This window comes from Podarcis melisellensis, assembly GCF_964234715.1.
Source record: "Podarcis melisellensis genome assembly, chromosome: 4".
In the NCBI taxonomy this organism is placed as follows: Eukaryota; Metazoa; Chordata; class Lepidosauria; order Squamata; family Lacertidae; genus Podarcis; species Podarcis melisellensis.
The window spans coordinates 33228855-33245431 of NC_138531.1; the positions used below are offsets into that span (position 1 = coordinate 33228855).

The following is a 16577-nucleotide window of genomic DNA, read 5'->3' on the forward strand; positions in this document are numbered from 1 at the left end:
TCCTTATTTGGACAATAACATGGTGGGAAATCATTCTGTTATTATCATTTTTTAATGTCACCTCTTTTCCATTATATTCAATAAAATCTGTTTAAAAGTACCACCAGATGAGTGTGGAGCACAGAATTAGACTGTATATTTAAAGCATATATAATGCACACACATTTTATATAAAACTATGCACTTTAAATGTATGATGTAGATGTAGTCATGTATTTTCATTCTGAAAAATTGAATTGCTATATAAAAAAAAGATTAAGAATGCAGCCAGGCAGTAATAATTATACCCATTTTGAAAAACTGTCCACTATAAAAGTTTAATCTTGCAATATTTAAGAGGGGTGGGAATAATTGCTACATTTTCCAGGGCCAGATGAGTTGGAGACTACACGGTTCAAATCCTATCTCAACTTTGAATTGTGCTTCAGAATGGTTCACTGGCCTATATTAATTAACCTAATGGCCTGGGACACTTTGACAGCCTGTAGCCAGTTTTATGAGTACAGCCAATAATTTGTATCTGCAAAAAGCTTCAGGTGCACATAATTACAGCCGCTTCCTTTTTCACAATATGACTAAAATATACCCTGTAATTACACAAATGCCACATTCAGAAACCATAACAAAGGAAACTTAAAAGTACAGAAGGAAAAGCAAACTTCATTTTTCACAATATCTTACACACAGTGGCGTAGCGTGGGGGGTGCAGGGGGGGCCGGCTGCACCGGGCGCAACATCGGGGGTTAGGGTTAGGGGGCGCAAATCCACGGGTTAGGGGGTGCAAATTACTTGCCTTGCCCCGGGTGCTGACAACCCACGCTACGCCACTGCTTACACATATAGAACAAAGTGGTCAATACTTTGTGAGCTGAAAGCTCTTACCTTGTAACACATATAAAATGGTCTGTCCTTTGCAGACCTACTTTGAAATGCTTAACCAGTAGGCCCATTGGTTAAGTGTTAAATGAGACAAGCATATTTCAGAAAAGTTAAATTCCTGATTCCTGCAAAGTTGTTGAGCTTTTCCATACATCCAGGTTTTCCCCGGCATTTTGCCACTTTGGCAAAATTCCCCCTGGCACCTTTTTTACACCCAGAAACCAGGACATGTCAGGAAAATTCCTGACATATGGCAAGCCTAGACAAGTTTAACTAGGTTCCACATGCAAGTGGCTCATGCAAAAGCATCAATCTCTCTGTATGTAAATACGTATGCAAATTCTCCCACACCTCTAATAATTTCTTTTCAGTATATTGTATTTCTGCACAATTATTCCTGCAGGGTTTGCACAGAGAAAGGTGAATGATGTATTGTTTTGCATTCATGACACTATGGGACATAACCTTTGCATTCCCCATTGTCTCGCTTCCTTATAACCCCAAGATATTTAAGCGCCTCTCAGACCTTCACACATTGAGGGAGGGAACAGGATCCTACATGATGTCCCTTTACTTTGACATATTCAGCTGAAGGGCTGGATACAACCTATGCATGCATCACTGTGTATTATGGTGATTGTGTACAGGAGGGCTTTTCAGACAATCAAGGTAGGTTCACTGAGTGCATATAGAAGTGGAACAAACAGCCCCATCCCTGAAGGCTAGCATTTATTTGCTTAAGATACAGACTGCAAAAAGCAGAATCCCTAACCCTGCAAACAAGCCTGTAAGTCTGCACATACAGTCAGGCCTTATGAACAAACAAGAATCCTTATTGCCTTCTCTTTTCAGAGAGTCTATTTCTAATATGGCAATTTGGCTTGTTCCAGCCCTGGGTCCTCCATTTGCCTGCATAAAATATTATAATTTAGCATAGATTAGAGCAGAAGTTATTAGGGACACAGCATGAAAGGAAGTGCGGTAATGGATAGGAAAGTAGACCACGTAATTCCGAACAAGCCAATAAAACTAAAAATTGCTTTCATTATGGCAGAAAGCAGACATATTTTACAGTCTCCTCTAATTCATTTATTCATTTGTCCAAAGCGTTTGAGGCACTGGTGGTGATTTTAAATCTACCAGCCCTGAGATCACTAAGGATTATCAGGTGATTATATCCTGGTGGCCCTGGGGAAATCTGCTCTTGTCTAAAGGGGAGAATTGGGATCTCCTTCCAATTCTCAGAGATGCTTCCTTTCTTGGTTACTGGTGCCTCATGTTCAGCATAGATACTTGGATTGATCTGTCCAAAAATACTTTACAAATAACACTCCTAGCGCAAGCTCTCTGTCCAGTAAAAGCCTTTTCTTGCAATTGTGCACACTGGAACCAAACACTTCCCATCATAAAGTCTTTGAGCTTTTAAGCCAATAAGTCACAGATGAAAAGAGGAACAACAGCAACCTCGCCATTTCAGAAAATTACACTAAAGCTATTTAATTTGAATCACTGCCAAGGTGGAACTCAAATGCATTTGCGATCAAAATAGATTCAGAGCAAAATCTTAATAGACATGGAAAATTCCCATAGGTTCAAGGTAACATTTGTAGGCCAGGGTCAGAGGAGGCGTGGCTGGCTGGCTTCCCATTGGAGAGCAGCAGCCAAGCCACCTCAGCACAGAGGACCAAGCATGCATTAAAGGGATGGCAAATCAATGAAGATTGATAATAGTGGGGGGGGGGGGAGGAAGGGAACAAGGTGATTTGATGCCGTGCCAGATTAATCATGGCACAAATGGACCATCTCCCACAGTGATGTTGGCTGAAGGGAAATGTTCCAGAAGATCACTCTCGGTTAAAAACAGAACAGTGATTAGCAAACATTTTTTTAAAATATTCGGCCAACACGTTTCACTGTATGTAACCATTTCGAGAGCGGTAGCTATGTTGGTCAGTTGCAGCTAAAGCAATGAAGTGGTTTGTTGACACCATTAACAAACTTTATTACAGTAGTCCCTGGATGCTTATGCCATAATAACATGTCTTAGAGCATCCATATAAGAAGATAAGAAGGCCTGCTGGATCAGGTCAAGGTCCTATCTGACCCAGCATCCTGTTCTCACAGTGGCCAATCAGATGCCTGTGGGAAGCCCACAAGCCATGTTAGTCTTTAAGGTGTCATAAGACTCTTTGACGGTTCCACCTCTCTGAATTATCCTCATCATTCCTTTATGTAAAGGTAAAGGGACCCCTGAACATTAGGTCCAGTCGTGGCTGACTCTGGGGTTGTGGCGCTCTTCTCGCTTTATTGGCCGAGGGAAGGTGTACAGCTTCCAGGTCATGTGGCCAGCATGACTAAGCTGCTTCTGGCAAACCAGAGCAGCGCACGGAAATGCCATTTACCTTCCCGCAGGTAAGCCCCACATCACATAAGGTAAAGGTAAAGGTACCCCTGCCCGTACGGGCCAGTCTTGACAGACTCTGGGGTTGTGCGCCCATCTCACTTAAGAGGCCAGGGGCCAGCGCTGTCCGGAGACACTTCCGGGTCACGTGGCCAGCGTGACATCGCTGCTCTGGCGAGCCAGAGCTGCACACGGAAACGCCGTTTACCTTCCCGCTGGAAAGCGGTCCCTATTTATCTGCTTGCACCGGGAGGTGCTTTCGAACTGCTAGGTTGGCAGGTGCTGGGACCGAGCAGCGGGAGCGCACCCCGCAGCAGGGATTCGAACCGCCGACCTTTCGATCGGCAAGTCCTAGGCGCTGAGGCTTTAACCCACAGCGCCACCTGTGTCCCCCACATCACATAATCAATCACTAAAGAATGGCACATGAACACCATTTGAATGGCAAAGCCCATTAGTGGGGGTTGGACCTCAAATATTTCATGAGAGGGTGAAGGGACCTCGACCCCTAGGAGTTGGCTCCGATGGAGGGATGCGTCAGATCCTCAAACTCTATGGGGAACACAAGGTAGGGTGGAAGACAGCAAAACTCAGTATAGATCACTGTATCGAGGGGAAGCCTGTCCCCTGTGGGTCTAACTTTACAAAACACTTTTGTTCAAAATGAAGACATTCAGTATGCTTATGAACTTGCCCTTTCACATATCGAAACTGGATTTGGGTCCTGCACCAGCCCCACCACAGCCTGCTCAGATTCCTATCAGACTGGCAGGTTGCCATTGCTAATTAGTGAGTGAAGGGGCAAGGAGGAAGAGGGATAAACTTTACAGTGCCATGTTGACCACACATCCAAGTCACAGGATCCAGCAGCCAAGGGAGGAAAGCCAGTATTCCAAACAAATCATTAGAAGTCACTACACAGATTCAACACATGTGTTTTATGGCTTGGCTGTCCCAGTTCCCCATAACTGTTCAGCCTCTGGGATGTGCACAAACTCTCTTCTTTTTCCCCATCACCCACCACAACTTAGCAATGGCAGCCCTGCTACCAGTAGTCAACCCATATGCAGAGACAGTAGCCATGTAGATCTTGTGCCTGATGTGAAAGTAGCCTATTCAGGAGCATCGTTCATAGGATTCTGGTTAGCTTAACATCTGTCCCAAGAAAAGTGGTGGAAAGCATTGTTCAAGATAAAATAACCAGTGTTACATAAAGCATAGACAAAAACTGCATGCTGTTCCCATTTGTTTCGTTGCTCTCACCCACACTTACAAACAACCTCACAAAATTTACACTTCTGGAATTTCACTTCAGTTTTCACCCACTTTACTTTCCCACAGAGATGCAGGAGGCATCTAAAGGAGATATAACAGAAAAAACAGACCTTTGCAATCTTCATTATCACTTGGATAACAAACTTGGGAAACAGATTTGCAAATGAATTAATTTGCTGGTTTAGAAGCGGTCCCACGAGGCAGAGTCAGGGCCTCACAAGAAATAAATCACTGTCAGGATTTAATTTAGCAAGCAACGAGTCAGCCATTTCGTATCAACCATCTTGAAATCAGCCTACTGTCAGTGATTCGTTACTAAGCTGCTCCACCGTTTTGTTTTAAAAACAACAACAAAAGTAATTGGTAAAGGATACTATAGACGTCCATAGGTGACACAGCCAGCATCTGCCAAGGTGCTCCATTTTCAGGGTGAATGCTAAATAAAATCTGAGGGCACATTAAAAGGTTATGTGGGAAACTGCCAAACTGTTAAACAATCTGCCTCTAAAAAAGTTAAGACCTGCAAAAAGGAGTTGTTGCTTTTATTATAAACTCCTAAAGTCGGGGTCCTGTTGCTTAGCCTTACATCCCAAACTTACAAGATTGTATCCAATATTAGTCATACTCAGAGAAGACCTACTGAAATAAATAGATAGAACTAACTTGGGCCTGTTAATTTCATTGGGTCTATTCTGAATAGAAGTACAACCCATACATACCAAATTGGCATATGAATGAAGAAGGATTCCACACATTGTTTACTTTTATCATCATCATTAGTTAATTGTCTATAACATTAAGAGCACCTTTGAGCCTCTTGCATACACACTCTTGAGTTCACACATGCGTCTTACAAACAAGGGATTAAAAGCAGAGGAGAGTCATTTTTATATATTCTAGCCAATAAAGTTTTTATGTTCAAATGTCAGAATCTGGGAAAGCAAAGTGGATTTCAGTGTCGTGCATGAAAACACTCCTAGGTTCCTTACCCAGATCTCATTTTCTCCCTTCTTTTATAATCCCTTAGTAACATTAAAGTACAGGAAGTTAGAAAAGCCATTTTGATATTATCCATATAAAGTTCCTAATGCTATGTTTAAAGGAAAAGGAGAGGGAACTATACATTGCATTTTATATACAGATTTTTTTTTGTATTTGTAATTCTCATCTGAACTGACTTGCAACTAATCTCTTGTGTCACTTGAAAATTTATCTTAACTTACACATTTAATAGAGTATCAGTTGAATCTAGCAATTCAGTCTTTTGAAATGCATTTTAAATTAATCAGTTGTACCGTCCTGTACCAGGGATTCAGCTATACAGCTGCAAATAAAACGTTTTAAGTGTGTTGTAAAGTGCAATATACAAATGTGACACTAGATGGCGAAGTGAGCTATGGCAAATTCAATGTATTTTTCAAAACTTAAAAAAAAAACCAACCATTTTCGCAACAGGTTTTTTTATGTGTGTATATATTCCACCCAAGTCACCATAGGTCCTTGCTGGATGTTTCAGCCTAATTTAGCTTGCAATCCCTATCCCCTGATCCAAACCAGATGTTTGGAAAGATATAAATTTGGGGGAAAGAGCTAAAAGGATGTTTCAGACCAGGGTTAACCAACACAGTGCCCTTCAAATGATGTTGGACTACAACTCCCATGATCCCCCATTGTTGGTCATCTTGGCTGGGGGGAAGGGAATTGGAGTTCAACAACATCTGGAGGACATCACATTTGGTACCTCCATTTTAGGTTGTCTGCCTTTAGGGGAATTGAGACACCCAATTCTTCTGTGTGGTTAATCTTAACTTGCATCGGTTCAGAGAGATCTGAAAGCCAAGGGGAAAGGGCACTGCACTGGTAAAGGAACACTTTTCCAGCATCAACTGGGAGTGTGAAGAACAGGTGGGCATGCTCCTAGGCTTCATATGAGATGCTATATCCTAGTTAAAATCATGGTCCTACTTCCAATGTTCAGGCTGAGTGCAGATGTCTTTGTATAGCCAAAACAGCACCAATCATGCACAAAAGAGAACATTTACATGCTTGGGGAAACCCCATGTTTTGCAGATGTGGGGGGGGGAGAACCCTAAGGAGAAACCCAAGCACAGACCAATGGGAACTGAGCATGCCCACTAGGGCAGGGAAGAATGGAATGGAAGAGTGGGTGGAAAGGGGGAATTGCAGTGGCGTAGCGTGGGTTATCAGCACCCAGGGCAAGGCAAGTAATTTGCGCCCCCTAATCCGTGGATTTGCGCCCCCTAACCCGTGGATTTCCCTAACCCCCAGATGTTGCGCCCGGTGCGGCTGGCCCCCCCTGCACCCCCCACGCTACGCCACTGGGGAATTGAATGGAGTATCACTGCTGACTGACTATAGCAAGAGTACACTGCAACGTTTTTGCTGTATGTCCCATTGTATTATCAGATTCAACTTTGGTAAGTCCAACCAAATTACTCTGAAACTTTGGAAACCCAATACTTACAGAGCATACAACTACAAAGATGAAAAGCCCAGAAACTTTTAGGAATCTTAAACAGCATCTGAAAAAAAGAAGAAAAGAAACAATGGAGAAGAGTTTCACAGAGAAAGAATACGAGATGCGGGTATTATTCTATTAATCACAAACTTGTAAGGCCAGCAGACAGAGTTTAAGTCATACAAAGGATTCTTTGGGGAAAGAAATGTGTTTTAAATGTGCGGGGTGTATGCAGCCATATATTAAAATTACATGCAACAGTTCTTTTGGTTATAGAGTTGCTTGCCTTCACTTTATGTCAAGGTTCCCTCTCATATATTTAAGCATCTGCTTTTATTATAATTGTATGGGGTTTTTTTCCACATTTAAAGTATTTATTTTACAAATGTCATTATGTGAACTACAACTGCATGCAGTATATTAAATACAAGGCTGACTTAATCTTTTCCAAATAAGATTAAAATTATGGTTACTAAAAGAGACACCCAAAATGACAATAAAAGCTAGGAACCATTACATTAATCCTTTAAAAGTCCAGAAGCGCTTGTCCTTAAACAACTAAGTCATCTTGGCAAATTGACACAATGCCATGCAGAGCTCATACTGGGAGAAGGGAATGCAATTTTATTAATAAACTGTAGCACTTAGAGCATTTTCCCCCCAACAACAACCACCACCCTTTGGTGCTTAGACTTTTATAGATTCGGTGCTTTTAACAGCTTAGCAAACTAGCCATGGTCAGACCTTGACTTGAACACATTTGCTGTCCCCATGACCTTCACAGCAATTCTAACCTGACATAGCATTGCAACCCTATGACAAAAGCTAGGGAAATTTTAAAAGCCAACGAAGCATCTGCAGTTTAAGTGAGATGCGGCAAAAAGGGGTCGCACTTCCACATTTTTTTAGTTCCAAGTTAAGTGCAAGTTGGGAACTTGCATGACGGTCCACAACAGGACGTCCAACCGTAGAAAGTGTCACTTTTTCAGGCCTCCACAGGGAAATGTGGAGGCAAGCAGGCAAAGTTCTCTTCTGTTATGAACAAACTTGGCCAGCTTTATTCAAAGTATTCCACTGCAGAATGAAGTCAATATACCGTTTCCCATATTTCTAGCACCAACTTGTGTCCTGCTTTGGAATACGCTAGTCAGCTTTTCTATTGAAATTGCATGTATGCCCCTGCAAAAAAAACAACAAATGATAAGCTAAAAGAACATTACAGTGGTACCTTGGGTTAAGAACTTAATTCGTTCTGGAGGTCTGTTCTTAACCTGAAACTGTTCTTAACCTGAATCACCACTTTAGCTAATGGGGGCCTCCCACTGCTGCTGTGCCGCAGCAGCAGCACGATTTCTGTTCTCATCCTGAAGCAAAGTTCTTGACCTGAGGTACTATTTCTGGGTTAGCGGAGTCTGTAACCTGAAGCGTCTGTAACCCAAGGTACCACTGTAATCTGTAAGTAAGAACTGTGTTCTTGAGCAAGAAGTCTGAATAATGTTTTCTGCTGGGCAGCGTATTTGTATATGAATTTAAGAATGTAGTGGGGGAAGCCCTCAACTTCTAAACTGACTTTCTTTGCCTTTGGTAGCATTACCATGTAGCCAAATCTGATCATCTGTGCAGTATTGTGACACCATCACATTCATCATGCAATCCCTGATTGGCTGGGAAGGATTGCTTTAGGAAGGATTAGGAAAAACCCTAACCTAAAAGTCTTGCCTAAAGAAGGAAAAGGGAAGAAGTCAATGGTTTCCTCAATTTTTGTCTGAACTGGCTCTAAATATTATAAACAGTATATAATATAGATAAGCCAGAATCTCTCTTTTTTTTTTTAATGTATTGGATCATCATGCATAACGCACCACGTCAAGTTCCATTTATCACATACATGCCAGCATTTTCTAAACAATTAGTTTAGAAACAAGGTTCAAAACAAAATGCTTCACTTTAGGTCAGGAATGAGTTTTTTATCTGTGATGCTTACTGTAACGGCCTTGAAGATACAAAATTATTGTCCCTATGCGATCATGCTAGCAAGCAGTATTATTGACAATACTTAAGCTCCTTAAAAGTCTTCCCTTACTCTTCCAGGGATAGGAATAAAACAAGTGAATTGCAGATAAATAAATATCTATGTTGACTAGGCAGGTTGTTTAAGCAGCAAAGAATGTTCCAAGGTTCATTTCAACAAAATGGAATGATGCATTAAGCATGAGCAGAGAGACTTCTGGGATCATAATAGCAAATCTGTTTTTCTCTAATATCCATAGCAGCACTTTTAAGAGGTTTGGGGCTGACATTTATTTCCACTCCTGAAAGTACTACTTTAGACCTCAAAATCTGAGCCAGCAAGACATTAAACTTGCAGGAGAGATATGAACAGATGTCCAAGTCACCCTTATCGTTGCACACCAACCAATACATGTTTCCCCATCTTTTCTTTTCCCATTTGTACAGGTGTAGTTCTCCTGAGCCTGCTATAACAGGTAGGAATCGTTCCCTTGCCCTTCCCATTGAACTGTTCTCCGCAGAAAAGCACACGGCTGCTCATCTGAGATGCTTGGACTCAGGCATTCACTCTGCTTGCTCTGCCCCTTCAAGGCCTCTGATCTCTAGCTAATATTCTTGTTCTTTAGGCCTTCAGCATGCATGGCTCAGAGCACTCAATCGAGTTTTGCAGATTTAGGCCATCTCAGCAACTGGCAGCCCTAGTATGTTTATTCAATAATACAGGATCGAAAATATTTTGGGGAGCAATTTGTCAGGAGCACCTTTCTGCTGCAGCATAAAGGAAACAATGCTGGCGTAGCTGCCAACTGCTCTATGTAACTAGGGCAATTGCATCTCACTGTGCTTACACAGCAATGATACAGAACAAGGAAATAGCCTGCTGCTTCCAATGCATTCATATATCCATAATGAAAATAGAAAAGCGAAGGTTAAGAAGGAAAGGTACCAACACACACAAATATTGGGCACAATACATATCATTAGCAGATACTAAGGGTTTTAATCTTCCTTCTTGATAACTAGGCTATTGTGTGTGTGTGCACGCGCGCAATTAACCAAATTAAATATTAGCTGCTGCATTTATTATAACTGAATGGAGTATGGACTGTATTCCGGTTAGTTCATCAGATGTGGTAGAGTCTGCACTTGCTGCTCAGATTAAAAATGAGGGGGTGTATTGTTTGGAACCATCCCACTATATCAAGAATGGGAAGTCTGTGGCTTTCTGAAGTGTAGGTGGGTTCCCACGAGGCAAGACATGGTGATAACAGCAAGAACCTTTATTGAACTACATAACTGGGAAACAAGGGCAAAGCAACTGCTTATATACATTCCTGAAAGCCTGGGCCACTCCCACTCCAAATGTGATTGGCTGTGAATCATGACTCAAGAGTTCAAGGGCCAATGGCAGAGGCCCAGATCTTGAAATGTTCTGTGATTAGACATCATGTATTGAATCAGAATACAGGAGCTCATAATCATAATCATAATCATAATCCAAACTTAAGCTCAGGTAAACACAGACCACTGAATGAACTTTCCAAATGCTGTTGGACTCCATGGATTGTATGTATCCAATAGGGAGTGAGCAGCATTCCACCTCCCCTTGTCTCCCTGCACAACCACCATTACCCAAATCTGCTCCAAAGGGTCCCCCAACCACCTGGAACAGATTTTTAGTGGGGGCAGCATGGAAGAGGAGAGCAGGGCAAAGTTCCATTGAAAGAGCAGGAGCCTATTGTGCAAGCAGAAAGCCAGCATTGGATACAACCCCATCTCTCACCAGACTCAGCCATCATGGCCAATGGTCAAGGATGATGGAAGCTCCAATTACATCTGGAAGACCACAGGTTCCCCTGCCCCCATCTCTGAACTAGATGTGCAAAAACTTCCTACTTCAAAAGACTGTTCACTTTGTCTTACACATGTATCTCCTCCCTTCATGAGTTACAGATGCTTTTGTGCAAGAAAGCTAAGAAGCTGAGTTTTAAACAGAAGCATAAAGTGACAGATCACAAGATGAAATGCAGACAGCACTACTTCCAAACATGAAAATCTGCAGTGAACCAGGTTTTCTAGTCACATAAACTATCATGGCTTAGAAGTGATTGCCTGCTTAGCCTCTACTGTTGCATGGACCTATAAATCTGAACAGATTTTATCATCGGTTTCATTGGTGCAATATCCTTGAAATCAATGGCAAGATATGACACAAAAATATGGAGTGTTATTTTACTCATTTGTTGAAACTGGGGGGGGGATCCATTTCTTGGCAATTTCCCTTAGCCCTCAATACTGGCAAAACAAAACAAAAGGTTTGGCTCATACCTCATTTTTGTTAAATTGAATTTGACATGGAAGTTGTCCAACATTTCACATTTCTCTGAGGAGGAAGCAGATCTGGACAAGCTGGGCATTTCACTTCCCAGATGGGATCTTTGCTCAAACTCAGCAGAGCTGTTTTCCCAAGAGTCATCATCTGTGGTGAAATCTGTGTTATGAACAGCCATGCATCTTAACCTGAAAAACACCATTGACAAATATCAACACACACCATAGGCTCTACTGTTCCAAGATTCCATGCCATTGGTAGGATGCGAATCCTGAGACATCAAGGAACAGCAAAAAGCTGATCTCCTACCCACCCATTTTCTTCTGGGGAAACTTTCAGCAGAGGCGTCCTCTCCGTAAAGCAATTATCTTTGGATCTTGTGCTGAAGAATTTGGGCAAAGAGAAGTGATACCTAAAAAAACCCAAAAAAACCAAGTAGTTAATTTCAATTGTACAGTGGTACCTCGGGTTAAGTACTTAATTTGTTCTGGAGGTCCGTACTTAACCTGAAACTGTTCTTAACCTGAAGCACCACTTTAGCTAATGGGGCCTCCTCCTGCTGCTGCGCCACTGGAGCACAGATTTTTGTTCTCATCCTGAGGCGAAGTTCTTAACCAGAGGTACTATTTCTGGGTTAGCGAAGTCTGTAACCTGAAGCATATGTAACCTGAAGCGTACGTAGCCCGAGGTACTGCTGTAATCACCTCCACAAAGCTGTACAAATGGTTGTTTTTTTAAACCATTGTTTGTGGTTAACCACTAGTCCTAGTTAAGATGACACATAAGAATAGGGAAGACGTTTGGTTCACAGTGAAAGGTAAACCTATAATTTTTACTGTCTGAAACAATGCATGAAACTGAAACACAGCCATCATTCAAAATGCACAGTTCTCTTAATTTAGCCGTGCAAGTTCTCCAGGCAAGCAATGTGTACAAAAATGTATACAGTAGAATAATGTGTGCATAGAAATGAATACACATGGGGAAATTGCTTTGCACCAAAACGCTGATAAATTTTCCAGAGAACCATTTAAAAAAATAAAATGGCAAACTGATGTGAAAATGTAGAGGGCTGAACTTATGTTTGGGGAAAATGAGGAACTAGAATTGTCAGATTTTGCTACACCTAAAAGCATACAAACCCAAATCTTAGCCTAACTCATTGCAGAGCAGCAGCCAAAAGGACTGGGAAAGAGCAGTGAGCCCATATATTCCTGCAGTCCCAGTAAGCCATAGCTTGGTTTACTAAGTTGTGCAAACCAGGTTGTTGACCAATTAGATGCTAGACGAAGTTAATGAATTCACCTAAGGTGTGTGTTTGTGGCAAGCAAAATCATCTCCATTGTTCACTTTGGAACTTCTCCGGATGTTAAGTGTACTTAATGACTACATCCCAGACGATTGTTGTCCTCAGATGCAAGGACGACGACTCGGATGAAATCAGAGGTCAATGTCATAAGAGCTTCCCAGCAGATCAAGGTTCAAAATATTTGGACGCAGAAACGCATTAACTATGCAGAGTCCAGCTCATTATTGGACCTAACTGAATTCTTATGATACGTGAAACTAATCTTTCTTGCAAGTGTTCAGATGCTACAAAAAGCCACCCACTGAGATATTCTCATAAAATTACCAGACATAGTTTTAAATACCTGTTTCTTCATTTCTGTTGAAATGAGGGAGCAGTTGGTGCAGACACAACACTAGAGTTGTCCAGTCACACACTGGAGAACAAGGGCGTGGCTTTTAATTTCCCAGTACAGTGAAAAGACAAGGCAGTAGCAGCTTATTCTGTCCCCCAGACTTCTCCCTTACCTGCTGTGTTGCACACCTGGAATCCTGCTCATTATCACTTACAGGAGATGAGACAATGCACAAAAGAATCACAAAAGGGAGTGGCATTTGCCTTTGTATCCTACTGCATTAGGGAATTTCAAGGTATGTGTATAGGGGTGTGAATTGATCAGAAAATACAGCATAGGTGCCAACTCCCCTGGGGCCCAAGTACCCACAAATTTTGGTGCCAGGGCCATGCACGCTGCATGGTACCCACAGCCCCAGGCACTCACTGTTGCGGGGTCAGGTTGGCACTCCTGTACGGATCCAGATTTGGCACTTTGCAAAGCAGCTTGCTTAGGTCAAAGGCGCTACAAAGGCTATCCAATTTGACTCACCCACCTCTTCATTTCCCCTCCACACATTCACTATTGGGAAATTTTAGCATTTAGGGTTACAGCTTTTCCCGCTTTTGATAAAAGTATGCCGAGGGGAGGGACAGTGGCTGGAAAGAAGTGGCGAAAGTAAGAGATGGAGGAGAAGCGGGGGAAGAGGGGTGATTGAAGGGTGGAGCAGGGGAAGAGTAGCGAAATGAAAAGTAAGCGTGAGATGGAGGGAACAAGGAATTAAATGGAGCTAAGGGAAGCTGAGGAAGAGAAAAGAGAGGAGACAGGAAAGGTAACCGGGGGAGGGCAGTAGGAGGATGCTGTGCCCCCTGGCAACCCTAGAAATAGACCCCCTCCTACTTGGTGCACTGCTGCTGCAGGACCTGCACAAGTAACACTAATAATGATCATTATTAGCATTAATATAGAGTTAATGAATACAGGCAAAAGATAAACGTCTACCTAGGGATAAACTGCCCCCTTACTTTTTTGGTACACCCCCATACTTTTACTGAAGGTGGGCTTTATTTATACATTTTTAGAATGACAAAAATGGAGATAATATCTCACCCTGTGCTTCCTGTCCTTTGCTCTAAAACTAAGCTGAAAACCCATTTCATTAAGCTGGTAAAGGTAAAGGACCCCTGGACGGTTAAGTCCAGTCAGAGGTGACTATGGAGTTGCGGTTTCAGGCCAAGGGACCTATTCAGCTGGACAAACATGCAAAACATACGAATTCAATTCTATATGCTTTACTGAATTTGGTTTCACGGTATTGATCCATTTGAAGGCAATTTTGAGCATTGGCTTGCTGAAATTAAGTAATCACCAACAGCCCTTGGTCTTGGAGAGCAGTGAAGAAGAGACTTTCCAGACTCTGCAAGATGGGATAATGCTTTTCTTGCTTCTCCATGTTAACATTAGCTACTTGAAGCCATCTATTATTCCCCTTGGAGGAGGGGGCAGGCAGATGGCTTGGTTGTTTTGTTGCTCATCCAGTTGTTCCAGGTATGTTTTCAAACCCTCCTCCTCCAAATGAATCATTTGAAAAGACCTTAATGGAGCTTGCATTACAACTCCTGATATATGGAAACCATCTGATCATGAGCTGGTCATTTGCAGGCCTTATAAATTAATCCAGCATTCTTCACATGTCAGAACTCAGAAACTGCCTGAGCGTGAACAAAAACCCTAAACACAACCTCAGCACAGAGTCTGCTCCTCGGCTTTATGACATTACCTTTTAAAATGCTTATTCAACAAACTGGTTCAAGGATTCTGACAGAACATTAATCATATTCAGAGCCTTTGTTCCCTGGGAGATGGAGCCAGAGACCTTTTCGCTACACTCAGAATCGCTAGGGCTGTTGTTTGGACTGAGGGGATGGGGTAAGATTCAAGTGCCTAGGAAACACAAGCCTTGATAAAGCTCACTGACAATCTGCACAGTGTTCTGTTGACTTGAAGGGCAGCTGGATGAAACTAGAAAGCAGAAAGGAAATTCAAGAGGACTAGAAATCTTCAAAACTTTCCCACTCCATTTTAGATGAATCCTGCAGGCAGCTTGAGAACCTTCTCCTACCTCGGGAGTCGTGTTAAAGCTATGCAGACCAAATGGGAAACCAGGAACTTTGTCTCTCAGTCTTGGGAGTGGGGAGGGTTCCCACCCTCTGGCAGGACTTGAAACTTTGTGTGAAGACAACTATGTATTGTCTTATGCTTTGGCTTCTTTGGGAAGTTGCTGCTGTGATCATCTTTCCAGTTCTCTGGGCAGAGAGGGGGGAGGGGAGGTCTTGTCTTCTGTAGGAACTCAAACCAGCAATCTCAGGAGTGTGTTTCTGGGTTGTGTGTGTGCTTTTGCAGACATCCACGAGTCCACTGGGGCTGCTACATTGCCTGGCATGTCTTGTTTGTGTTGTGGGGGCAGTGAAATCAGGAATAACTTTCCGACAGTAAGAGCTGTTTGGCAGTGGAATGGACTCCTTTGAGAGGTTGTTGACTCTCCTTCACTGGAGATTTTAAAGCAGAGGTTGGATGGCCATCAGTCTTGGATGCTTTAGTTGAGATTCCTGCATTGCAGGGTGTTGTAGATGATGACCTTGGAAGTCTCCTCCAACTCTATGATTCTATGAAATCACAGTCATGTCCCTGCACAGACCCTCTTGGAGCGTGATGCTGGGACCCCTCCATCGGAGGATCAAGTTGTATATATGTGTAAATAAACCATATATTATAAAGATACCACAGTCTCTGCTGTGCCTCATTTCCAAAAGGAAACACAGACCCTGGGTGAACCGCTTCTGGAGCTCTCAGGAATCATGCACCGCTCAGAGATTGAGAGTGGCATATAACAATAGAATTTGGTGAACATTGCACCAGCGAGTGCATCTCCTCAGTGTAACTGATGTGTAGGATCGGTCAGTAAATATTACACTGTTCAGGTTACAAGTTCATCAGAGATAGGTGATTCTCTCCCTACAACTTTGTAGCAGATAAGGGGTGGGGGGGTGGGAGAATATATGACAAGAAACAACCGTTGCTTATAATTGTAGCTGTCACATTTAAAACAGAGAGTATTGCCTTATGGCATAAAATCAATCCATACTTCCTCCAGGGCAAAACACAAGGCTAAACTAGAGTTCTTTATTGTGGCTGTAACACTTGCCACTTGGGCTAAACAGACAAAGGCAAAAATCAATTCCTAATGCAAGCACGGGAAATTGCCTCATATTGAGTCAGATCACTAGTTTCATCTAGTTGTCTACACTGACCGGCAGACGTTTTTCAGTGATTCTGACAGGAGACATTCTCCAGCCCCAGATGAAGGATAGATTCTGGGACATTCTGCATACGAGGTTACAGACCTTCCCCTTAAAAAAAACTTAACAGGGACCCATTCCAAGCCCAGTTTCATACAAACAGATATATATCCATTATCTACATGACTTTTACATGACTATATAGAACCTCCAAAGGTCTTCTGGCTGTTCCCTGACTGCGAGAATTGAAGCTACAGGGAACCAGGCAGGAGTTCCCAGC

At 42.5% G+C, this 16577-nt stretch overlaps 1 protein-coding gene across 2 annotated transcripts in view; it reads right to left on the reverse strand.

The window, feature by feature from the left end:
• The window catches only part of OCA2 (OCA2 melanosomal transmembrane protein), a 143146-nt gene that overhangs the window by 100210 nt on the left and 26359 nt on the right, over positions 1-16577 (reverse strand). For both annotated transcript variants that reach the window (XM_081907554.1, XM_081907553.1), the window contains exons 3-6: positions 11690-11788; positions 11373-11564; positions 7041-7098; positions 4930-5002 (exon numbers count right to left, since the gene is read on the reverse strand). In XM_081907554.1, coding sequence (XP_081763680.1) covers positions 4930-5002; positions 7041-7098; positions 11373-11564; positions 11690-11788 — 422 coding nt within the window. The remainder of the gene's footprint in view (positions 1-4929; positions 5003-7040; positions 7099-11372; positions 11565-11689; positions 11789-16577) is intronic.